Source organism: Lampris incognitus, chromosome 2 (genome assembly GCF_029633865.1).
Source record: "Lampris incognitus isolate fLamInc1 chromosome 2, fLamInc1.hap2, whole genome shotgun sequence".
Taxonomy (NCBI): Eukaryota; Metazoa; Chordata; class Actinopteri; order Lampriformes; family Lampridae; genus Lampris; species Lampris incognitus.
The window spans coordinates 11,138,102-11,150,235 of NC_079212.1; the positions used below are offsets into that span (position 1 = coordinate 11,138,102).

At 47.9% G+C, this 12,134-nt stretch overlaps 1 protein-coding gene across 1 annotated transcript in view; it reads left to right on the top strand.

Moving 5' to 3' along the window:
• LOC130108432 (membrane-associated guanylate kinase, WW and PDZ domain-containing protein 3-like) overlaps positions 1 to 12,134 on the top strand; it is a 160,702-nt gene that overhangs the window by 95,190 nt on the left and 53,378 nt on the right. The window contains 3 exon segments of the mRNA XM_056275346.1: positions 5,681 to 5,773; positions 5,776 to 5,796; positions 11,398 to 11,517. Coding sequence (XP_056131321.1) covers positions 5,681 to 5,773; positions 5,776 to 5,796; positions 11,398 to 11,517 — 234 coding nt within the window.

The following is a 12,134-nucleotide window of genomic DNA, read 5'->3' on the forward strand; positions in this document are numbered from 1 at the left end:
GCCAGGCCACAGAGTTTGCCCTGTCTCACACAGGGAGTATTAGAAGGAGTTTGTTTGATGATATGTGTGCATGTGTGTATAAAAGGGTGGAGTGGGGGCGGGGGACAGTATTTTGTTGACACACCCGGGTATCCCAGCAATAGCCACAGAAATTCTGTAATAGCAATTAGCACTGTCTCTATTGTCCATAGTTTAATGCTCATTGTTCTTCCAGCGAGGATAATGTGCATGGAAATGGAGCCAGGGTGACATTCCATGTAGAGCAGAATTCCTAAGCAGGAATTCTGGTTGAGGCAGTATCCCTCCTTCCCTTCCATGTCCCATTGAAACAGTGTTGACCTGGAATAGGAGGGATGTAACTACGCTCTGTGTGTGGGGGGGGGTGCATTCTCATGTGTTAGAGTTTGGGGGTTTTATGTCTCACAGCTTCTGGGAACAGGGACCACAGGCTTGCGGTCTGCAAGTTGTGATATGTGGCAAGAGCCAGCTTTTGTTTCACCGACCTAAATTCCCCAACTTTCATTGTGCCAGTAAAGTGTTCATGGAGTTACATAATGAAGAGGCGAGTTTCTTTTGGCCCTGGCCCCGCAGCTGTATCTCTGCCATACTGCAGTCACTGGACTGTTTCAATATAAGTAAAATAACAGACACAGTCAAAGTGGCTAGAGGCCTCTCCGCTCCAACGTTCACTACAATTTATAGGTCATTTGTGTTCTGGCAGAGGGCTTGTTCAGATATCACATTGTTTTTGAGCGATGGTATGGGTTCTTATTGATGAAGCTTGCAATGTTCTTGTCAAGTTTATGTTTACAGCCCTTTTTGGCAGCTGTTAAAGGGGTGGATTAGCACGCTGCTCATCCGACCAATAAGAAGGCTGTGGATCTGCGATCTCAGTGGCGGTCCTATTTTCCACCTTGGGGGACAAATTGAAGCTTTTGATTTAATTTACAGTCATTTTGGATTTAGGTGGGCAGTGTGCCTCCACCAGTGTGCCTTTTTTTTCTCCTTTATTCAGCATATGCTTTGTGCAGCCGAGTCTGTCTCATAAGATTTATGGCTGGAAATGGATGCCGTTTAATTTGCTCGTCCGACTTGGGGAAGACGGTTCATGCCAGGCGTGGGATGTGTTGGATGTTCGTCACGTCGAAGTCTTTCCACTTTTTCCTCCGAGGAGATGTTTTGCGTCATGACCGCCCGTTTTGCTGCTCTTTCAGCAAGTGTCTAAAACAATATTTCCACGAGAGAAGCTATCTTTTGTTGTCTTTGTCTGTGTGTGTTGTTTTCCTGTGAACGACTGTTGATCCGTACACAGAAAAGAACAGTTGAGCTTATCCAGTTGAAAATTAAATGAGAATAAACAAATAGAAAAAATGAAAAAGCCAAATACAAAAATAAGTAGAGCAATAAAATGGGGATGACGGGGATGGAAAAAGTGAGTTTCATGAGTTTAGAATTGAATAGTGAATATTCATGTACTTGACAATACCTGCGAGACACGACTGTTTGAGATATCTGAGCGTTGGGTGGGAGGTGTACTTCTTGTCCAAATGATTAAGATTTGCACTAAGCGAATGGACCAGCTATATTTGACGGCAGCTAACTGTAACCAAATTAACCCCAATAACAATCAAATACATCAAACAGCTGATGTACCGCATCTAAAGTTTGCCGGCAGCCATACAGCATATACCCTGGCTCTGCCGAATGATAGAAGCTAAGCAGGTTTGAGCTTGGCTAGTACTTGGATGGGAGACCACCCGGGAAAACTGAGTTGCCGCCAGAAGTCGAGTTGGTGTGCCAGTAGGGGGCAGTCTTCCCTCTGGTCCTAATAAGCAAAACAAAACAAAAAATCCCAATGCCCTTCAGTGCGGGGACGGGGGCACTGTGCTGTAGGAGACACCGTCCTTCAGACAAGACGTTAAACCGAGGTCCTGACTCACTGTGGTCATTAAAGATCCCATGGCACTTATCATTCCCAACCTGGCTCTCTCCATCTGGACACCTAATCATCCCCCTGTGTAGTTGGCTCAATGATTCCTCCCTCTCCACCTCAAGCTGATGCGTGTTGAGCGTTCTGATGCAAAATGGCTGCCGTGCACCACCCAGGTGGTGGTACACATTGGTGGTGGTTGAGGTGAGTTACCCCCTTCACTGTGAAGCACTTCAGGTGTCTAGAGAAAGTGCTATACAAATGTAATTCATTTAAAATGAACATCATCGGGTGTCCAGGAGTGTAGCGGTCTATTCTGTTGCCTACAACACGGGGATCGCCGGTTCGAATCCCCGTTACCTCTGGCTTAGTCGGGCACCCCTACAGACAAAAATGGCCATGTCTGTGGGTGGGAAGCCAGATGTGGGTATTTGTCCTGGTCGCTGCACTAGCGCCTCTTCTGGTCAGTAGGGGCACCTTTCCGGGGGGGGGGGGAACTGAGGGGGAATAACATGATCCCCCCACATGCTACTGGCAACTCCACAGAGGGGGCATGTGGTAGACTGCAACCCTTCCCAGCTCGGCAGAGCGGGTGGAGCAGAGGACCGGGACGGGTCAGAAGAGTGGGGTAATTGGCCAGGTACAATGGGGAGAAAAAGGGGAAAATTCAACAAAAAAAAAAAGAACATCAACTCACATGGAGAGGCATATTTTGAAGTTTACAAATGGAGCGCATTTGTTGAATTGTGTGGCGTTTTAGTAGCAGTCACTACCTACCAGTACTACCAGTGCTAGTTTGGTCAAATATTTACACAATCACATTGTGTTAGACCAGGTAATGTTGTATTATGGATTTTATAGAATTTTGTTGTTGATTTTGTTTCTTTCTTTTTTTCTTTAAACCCAGTCTCCCTCCAAATCGACCCCAGAGTTTACACACAGGTGGCTGGGCTCAAACCATCTTTCTTAGTTGCAGCGAGCAAAGTTGTTTTCCTCTGTTATGGCAGAAAATCTTGATAAAACGCCAAACAGAAACCGAAGTGGACACACACACACACACACACACACACACACACACACACACACAGGATTTTGTCCATCTGTGTGTATTTCACCGACTGTATTTCCCCTAAAGGTCGGACTGAAAAACAGAAACAAAACAGAATATTTAATGTCCGAGGCAAAGCAGTCGGTCCACGGGTTCCATCGTGTGTATTTATCAGCAAGTTTGGGGTTTTTTTGGACATTATTAAAGGGCACACGTCCCATTTAAATTTGCAGGCCGTTATCCTCGTGGCTCATTAAGCTGACATTTATCACCAGCGCCATGAAACCGGGTCTTTTTCTTCCTGCTACCACACATCGTCTGTTGTACTGTACACCAGTCTGTCAGTATATACACCATGAACATGATATTTTATTTATTTCTTGTTATCGCTGGCTGAAAAATGGTTGTTATTTTTGTTTACATATCTTTCACTCAGTGGCATATGTAGAAATCCCTGCCAGTAGAAGGAGATTATAGATTTTGCAGTAGCCGGCCTCCTTGCCCCTCCCGTCACTGATGTTGTGATGCAGACTTGCAGCACAGACGTTCTTCAGCAATGCGTTTGTGATGCGAACACGTCAGTAATTGTTTTCATGGCCTACCTGCCGAGCCTCCTCAGCATGACCAATAATGTCCCACTTCCTCTGCATGCCAACGGCTCAGATCTATATGGCTTGACGCCTGGGACAGAATGATGTACGTCCTCCTCCCCCCTCCTCCTCCTTCTCCATCTGGTCCATAAGCAGGGGTGGGGCTGATGGAGGAGGCGAGTAGTTTGCAACAGCGGGAGAGGAAGCTCACATCTTTGTCACTGTGTTGTCTTTGCCGCAACCCGTTTTTGAATTGGTCAGGTCTGTCAAACGTCAATCAAATAAATGTTGGTAAGTCCTGCCTCCACTTCCTGTATCATGTGATCATGTGATTAAAACCCAAGAGGTAAAAAAGAAAACCAACTTCCTGATCGCATTTCATGGGGCTTTTTAAGGACATATTAATCTGTAGTATGAAAAGCAAAGGAGCCATGTGGGTGGGCGTAGCGGTCTATTCCGTTGCCCTACCAGCACGGGGATCGCCGGTTCGAATCCCCATGTTACCTCCGGCTTGGTCGGGCGTCCCTACAGACACAACTGGCCGTGTCTGCAGGTGGGAAGCCGGATGTGGGTATGTGTCCTGGTCGCCACACTAGCACCTCCTCTGGTCGGTTTGGGGCCGACCAATGGTGGGGGGGTGGGGGGGGGTAATGTGATCCTCCCACGCGCTACATCCCCCTGGCAAAACTCTTCACTGTCCGGTGAAAAGAAGCGGCTGGTGACTCCCACATGTATCGGAGGAGGCATGTGGTAGTCTGCAGCCCTCCCCCGGATTGACGGGGGGGGGTTGGAGCAGCGACCGGGACGGCTCGGAAGAGTGGGGCGGTTGGCCAAGTACAATTTGGGCAAAAAGGAAGTAGATGTTATTGTGATTAAGGATTGAGACAATACCCACCACCTCAGCTGTGTGGAGAAGGTGAGAGGACAAAGGGAAACCTCCACCTCTGCCAGGCGGCGCGAGGAGAGAGACCGCGCTTGTCGACGCCTTGTGTAACTGAAGCCCTTTTTCCAAACTGGGCGTTTCTTCGCCCCATCCTGAGAGAGGCTGACGCGCCGTAGCGGCTTCAAAAACAGCAACAGCTGGGGTTTACGCTGCAGCTTACACAGGAACAATACTATCGCACACACACAAGAGGAATTTTCCCCTTTAATGCCCCCCCCCTCTCATTTTCCCCCTGACATTCAGTCACTGAGGAGAATGCTAAATGTCAGGATGCCTGCACAGCCCCCACAACCTGTTCTCAAGCTCCGCCGAGCTGCTGTTGGCTGCAGAACGTGGCAACTGTCTTTACATCGCCCTCCTCCATCTCCTCATCACCCCTACATCTGGGTAGTCGCTGGAAGAATCCAATTAAAGTTTCATCAGATAAGATGGTTTCAATCTGCCACTCGAGCCTTTGGGACTCCTACGTAGGACTCTGTAGTGTAACATAAATGTAACTGGCCCCGTTGCAATTTTTTTTTTGCCCCCTCGCCAAAAGGACACGATCATGCGCCAACAGATCCGTGGACACACACGCAAACACTCCAGACGACTGCAAAGCAGACCGTTGCTGTGTCACCATGGAGGGGCTCGCCATGCAACTCTCAACCAGCAAACCGGCCCGTTGATCGGCACCGCGAGCAGCAGCCGAAGCGCCAAATTTATCAAAGCTAAGCTAACATCCTCCCCTGGAATCGAACCGCAAAACCACTGGTAACTTAGTCGCGTCAATCGCTCCCCGTCTCAAAAGACTATTAAGCGGCAAAAGAAAAAAAAAAAAAACCTGCCTACCTTCATGGGCCCCTGACAGGCTCTGGGCCCCCGGTGCACCGTCAATGATAACGCCAGTGGTAGCGCTGTACCGTAGCCCCGCTCGAGCACAGCGATCGTCATCACCCACGGTGCCCAGCCTTTTACCTTGCAGTTTGTCTTGTAATTTTCCTCCCCCGCTCAGGTGATTGTGGAGTAGCTCATTGTTTGGTGCAAATTCACTGTTTTGTTTTAATTTTCACGAAATCCTCAAATCCTGTCATCAGTGCTTAAATCTGTGTCATTTACGTCTCCCTTTATGTAAATTTTGATGTCCTTCTGATCCAAATTGTACCTGTCTGTCCTCTGCTGTCCTCCAGGTAAGGTGTTGAATACCGACCTGCGTCACTACCTCAGTCTCCAGTTCCAGAAAGGCTCCCTGGACCACAAGCTGCAGCAGGTGATCAGGGACAACCTTACCTGAGGACTATCCCATGTGAGTAATGACCCGCCGAAGACGAAAGTCCACCCTTTACTCTCTAGGCTCTGCTTTTCCCCGTTCTTTTGCCCATTTTGCTTTTTTTTAGTTACCCCCCTCCTTCAGTTCATCTTCTTTTTTTATCCCCTCCCCCCCCCCTCATTGTACCTGGCCAATTACACCACTCTTCCAAGCCGTCCCGGTCCCTGCTCCACCCCCTCTGCCGATCCGGGGAGGGCTGCAGACTACCACATGCCTCCTCCCATACATGTGGAGTCACCAGCCGCTTCTTTTCACCTGACAGTGAGGAGTTTCACCAGGGGGACGTAGCACATGGGAAGATCATGCTACCCCCCTCCCCCCCTTGAACAGGCGCCCCGACTTACCAGAGGAGGCGCTAGTGCAGCGACCAGGACACATACCCACATCTAGTTTCCCACCTGCAGACACGGCCAGTCGTGTCTTAGGAGACGGCCAACCAATACAAAGGTAACACGGGGATTCAAACCGAAGATCCCTGGGTTGGTAGGCAACGGAATAGACCGCTATGCTACCTGGACGCCCCCTCAGATTGCCCTCTTGTCCCTCATTTTATCCTAAACTTGGATTTATGATAAAATGAAGCCTCAGTTTAAACTTTGCTTAATTTACATTTAACTCCTGTACATCCTTTTTTTTCCTCCTTTTTTTTCTCCTCCCAAGCCGGCTTATTCTCAGCGAGCCTGCTTCGCCACCGCTTAAAACAAAAGGATGATTTAAATAACTGGGCGGGGGGGGGGGGGGGAGAGAAGAAGCGGCTTTTATTCCCTCGTCATTTTCAAATCCACGTCAATTTCTCCATTTGTCAGTGATGCACGCTCAGTTCTTATCTGTGCAAACTTTCAATTACTGTTCAGAAAGATTTGAGTCGCCGACGTTTTGTTACGGTGAAAATTCAAGCTAAAAGCAGTGTGTTGTTTTCCGTTTGTAAATTGTAATACAACATGGATGAGTGATTGGAAATAACTGGAAGTAATTATAACCCCTAGAAGGCTGCTTAATTCCTCATCTCGGTGAACGCGTTCGCTCATTTATATCCCTTTTATGGGCCACTGCATTGAAATGTTTTCCGTTTGTAAATCATTGTGGTGATTTCCGGAAATCACTTCCCACACTGCAGACATGTATGCGTGAACGTGTAAGTCTCGCAAAAAAAAAGAACGGAGAACGAAATTAGCCAATGCAATCTTAAACAACTGCAGAGATAAAACACGGCGGCAGCTGAACGAGAGCAGCGCCGTGTTTGCCTCGAGCAACCACAAGGATTGCAGGAGTCATTAAAGCAATTACGTCTCGAGTACTAGTTTTACACCGCTCGGCGTGGGTTTCGAGTGTCAACACTGTTATAAAAACCAGTGCCGTGTTTATCTCACAAGAGGCATCCCCGTCATACTCCAGCCAGCCGGCGTGTGCACCTCGTCCACGCTGCTGTGGCAAGGCGTGGGGTTTGCAGGGTTTACGCCGCCCGCTGAGCTCCCGTGACTTTACAAGGGGCCCGGAAAGGCCACTCTGCAGCATGCCGCCTTTCGCTTATTACAACGAGCCCGAATGGCGTCTCGGAGCGAGAGGAGCGTGACTTCCTCCTTCCACGGCGCAGGATGAGGATTCATTAAATGTCGTTCTTGCCGCCCACAAAGAGAAGACAGGAGGGGGAGATAGTGCCGGGGGTCCGGAGTGCCACATAATCCTTGAAGCTTGGCTGAACCCTCGGCTACCTCTCTTCTTCCCCGGGCGTTCATATCCATTATGGCAGGGCGGCCAGCCCCACGAGTGGCACTGCAAGATAAAAACTGTGGATGGTTGTTGGAAATATGAAAAAAATAGATAAAACTTTTATGGGTATTTGATCTTGGGAATAACTCCTTTTCTCCTTTAGAAGACTGAAGGTGCATTCTTACAAGTGTTTAAGTGCTAGAGAGACAAATGGCCTTCAGCTTGCTGTTCAGGTTCCTTCTTAATGGACAACTTGTCCTCCCCCCGCTAAGCTAAAGAAATAAGTTGTGAGAAGTAAGCATCAGAAAGAATCTCGAGTATCAGATCAAAATGTCTTGAAGCACGCTCAGTAATCCAGGTATGAAACCCAAAGAAGGTTGAATCAGTTCATCTGGACACAACGTTGATTGACAGATACGTTCCATCACTCATCTAAGTGACCTCTTCAGTCTAAACTGACTGCAGGTATCCCCACCCCTGGTTTGAACGGGGAGTCAAAGAGGCCATCGACCATCCCTGAACCGAGGGGGTGGGGGGAGGGGGAGGGGGAGCTAAGAGTACATCTGTCTTCATCTTACAATGTTGTGATTGCAAACATTCCCAAATCCTCTGTGACTCGTACATGTGGCCATCGAAACTCTAGTTTATGGTCACGGCCATATTTGCATATGAAACTGGTCGTTGGTTTTGGTCGTATTGTTTATAAGGGTGGGGATAATTGCGGTCAGTTTAGACTGAAGAGGTCACTTGGTGTCAGGGTAGCGTGGTGGTCTATCCTGTTGCCTACCGACATGGGGATTGCAGGTTCGAATCCCCGTGTTGCCTCTGGCTTGGCATCCCTACAGACACAGCTGGCCGTGTCTGCGGGTGGGAAGCCGGATGTGGGTATGTGTCCTGGTAGGTGCACTAGCGCCTCCTCTCGTCAGTCGGGGCACCTGTTCGGGGGGAGGGGGAACTGGGGGGAATAGCGTGATCCTCCCATGCACTACGTCCCCCTGGCGAAACTCCTCACGGTCAGGTGAAAAGAAGCGGCTGGAGACTCCACATGTATCGGAGGAGGCATGTGGTAGTCTGCAGCCCTCCCCAGATCAGCAGAGGTGGTGGAGACGGGACCGGGACGGCTCGGAAGAGTGGGGTAATTGGCTGGATACAATTGGGGAGAAAAGGGGGGGGGGGCTAAAAAAAAAAAGAAGTCACTTAGTTGAGTGATGAAATGTATCTGTCAGTAAACATTGTATCCAGATGAACTGATTCAACCCTCTTTGAGTATCAGATCAAGTTTTTTCCTTGTAATCGAAAAAGTCATGTGTTGCAAAGACGGTGGGGGGTTTTTTTCTCAATAAAATGTTGAATAAATAATTAACAAATAAATGCAAATCATTATGGTGCAAATGGCATAATATAGGTTTTATAGTTAGTGGTTGTGTCAGGGACGGCATCCGACGTAAAATTTTGCCAGATCATTGTGTGGATTGACAGGACTGCCATCGGTGCTGTGCCCTCGCGGGGTGCCGACGGAGACTGTCAGGTCCGCTGTGGCGACCCCTGGGAAGCAGGGAACAAGCAAAAAGAAGAAGAAGAGCCGGTCAGGAAGTGGCTACACCCACCAGTGCGGCAGTACATCCAGTTAAGACCTTTCGATGTGTGCCCACCCGATTCTGTTGTTCACACCCTCGACTCGTGTTTCTCCGCGAGCCGCTTTCAGGCTGGGTGTGGTAACTAGAACTGATCAAGCGTCAGTCCAGCATTAACGCTTACTTTGTATGGATGAGTGAACACATAAATAAGATCCAGCACTAATAAAAGGCACTTAATTATCATAAGATGCAAAGAATCAACATGGGGAGAAAATAACATCTTTCTGACTGAGAAATGATGCAATGTTTTGCAACTTCTGGGTTCTCACAAGTCAAGACCAGTTAGTTTATCGTCACTCCCATGTTTTGGGTGATAAACGGTATTCGAGTCTCAGCATAGTTGGAGACTGCGGGTAAAGATTGCTATTTATCAGACTTCATTCCGATGAGTCATCCGCCTTTCTCTTTTCTTTCAGTTTATTTCAGTCATCCAGGTAGTGCGATGTCATTGCAAGCTTTAAAAAAAAACAAACTCTTAGGGCATCCGGGTAGCGTAGCAGTCTGTTCCGTAGCCTACCAACACGGGAATCGCTGGTTCGAATCCCCGTGTTACCTCCGGCTTGGTGGGGCGTCCCTACAGACACAATTGGCCGTGTCTGCGGGTGGGAAGCCGGATGTGGGTATGTGTCCTGGTCGCTGCACTAGCGCCTCCTCTGGTCGGTTCAGGGCACCTGTTTGGGGGGGAGGGGGGACTGGGGGGAATAGCGTGATCCTCCCACGCGCTACCTCCCCCTGGTGAAACTCCTCACTGTCAGGTGGAAAAAAGCGGCTGGCGACTGACTCCACATGTTTCGGAGGAGACGTGGTAGTCTGCAGCCCTCCCCGGATCGGCAGAGGGGGCGGAGCAGCGACCGGGACGGCTCGGAAGAGCAGGGTAATTAACTGGATACAACTGGGGAATAAAAGGGGTAAAAAAAAAATAGTTTTATTAAAAAAAAAAAAAAAGATTGTTTTATAGACAAACCAAATGATCATGAAAAAAATAACCCTCGTGTCTTTGAAAGTGACCGTCTGAATCAGCTGAAATATGGAAGCAGTCTGTGATGAGAAGGCCTACATGTTGTGTGAAGTACAGTATGCCAACATGTAGCTACAGCACTGTGTAACAGTCGGATATATATATATATATATATATATATATATATAAAAAGAGTACTGGAAATATCGGATAGTACAGAGAGACTTCTGTTTGCTTTGAAACTGCTCATTCGAATTTCCTGACTTTTGTGGCTTTAAACCAAATCAAACATCTCTCTTAAAGCGTCGTTTTTTTTTTTTCATTAATTGACATTAAGTAGGACAGCTACTTTGTGGACACTGCCACAAGGCCCTTAGATGTTTCTGAGTTCAAAAATTGAGAGTTCCTTTTAACCGCATGCCGAGATGAATTCCAGGAAACGAGGACATTGTTGATTGTGGCCTTGCCTCTGTGAATGTATTTTCTCTTTAAGGCGTCACGCTACATTTGTGTGAGCGGTCTTTATTTCAGAGCTGTTGCATGTAGAAGTCAACACTTTCATATTTCCTCATTATTTTCAACTCTTGGACTTGGCCTGGGAATCCAAGCCGGGGTGTTAGATCCCACTGAGGATTTCCCATGCGCTGTGAATGTACATCACATACATGAATGGATGAACATGGTAGCTGTTTCACACATGCAGTAGTTCATGGCTGAAGATAGATTTTGATGGTCGTTCCACTCATGCATGCGGCGCTCACCTAACTAAGGCCCCTGAAGGGCCGATGCAGCCAACCAGGCCACAAGTGGACAAATCCTACCATTATTCTGATTTTTTCTAATGCCGTTCACCCCTCCGCTGGAGCAGTACACCATCAGATTGTTGCCTTGAGGAAGAAAAGGCGTGCTGCTGCTGTCAATAGTCTCTAAGGAATAATGGTCTTTAAAATACAGCCCATTATCATTTTTCATTACCATTTTGCTCCCTCAGTGTTCTGACAGCTTTGCTGCGCTCTGCCCTAACTTTCATAATGCGCGAAGGACATTTTCTCAGTTTCAAATTAGAATAATTCATTCATAGCTTTCTGATGTTGACACTGTTGACTATTCATGATGTAGACACAAGTTCCTCCTGGGGTACTGTATTTGGACTCGACTCGTATCCCCACGAGTCTTTTGGAAACAGCGCCACACCCAACCTCCCTCTGTCAGTGCATTGTTTTCGCCACTGTTGACGCTCACTCTGTTTTCAACTTTTGGTATTGTTGGCAGGTACGACTCGGCAGCCCAGAGAGGGGGAGGTCCCTGGAGTAGACTACAACTTCATCAGTGTGGGGGAGTTCCGTGTTCTGGAGGAGAGTGGACTTCTGCTCGAGAGCGGTACCTATGATGGTATGTGTCCAGCTCAAAACAATGTAATGTGTACAGTCCAGTCCAACAGAATGGAGGCAGTGCAGATTGCTCTGAAGGAGAGAACAAAAATAGGAAGGAATCTCAAAGGGACCCAGGCTGAAAGTGGACTAATTGGGGGAAAAAGACTTTTGCAATAGGAATCCATGGGTTTGTGCTTGTGTGTTTGCATGTTTCTGTGTGTGTGTGTACTGTGTATGGTGGTGGGGGCGTTGGTATTTGCTCACTTTCTCTAGCATGCAGACCAGGGATGCTGCTAAAGGACACGTTGTGCAAGAAACCAAACACATTCATCTGCAAGAATGAACTAAATTCCATTTATTTTGATGTTTTGTCCCCCCCCCCCCCAATTATTGTGCATTCCTGGCGAGTTAGGCATTGAATCAGCTTAGGAAGATGATGACAGAGTTTGTTTTCCTTCTTTTTCTTAACCTGTGCTGTCGGCAGGCTTGGCCTACAACACGGGGTTCGTATAGCACGTGTCCTAGACCTGCAAGCGGATTTCAGGTTCTCCACCTGCAAATGCAATCTTTATTAATTATCAAGAATCACTTATAATAACGCTGTCCTTTGGATAAGTTGGTTTTCCCAAAGAAGTA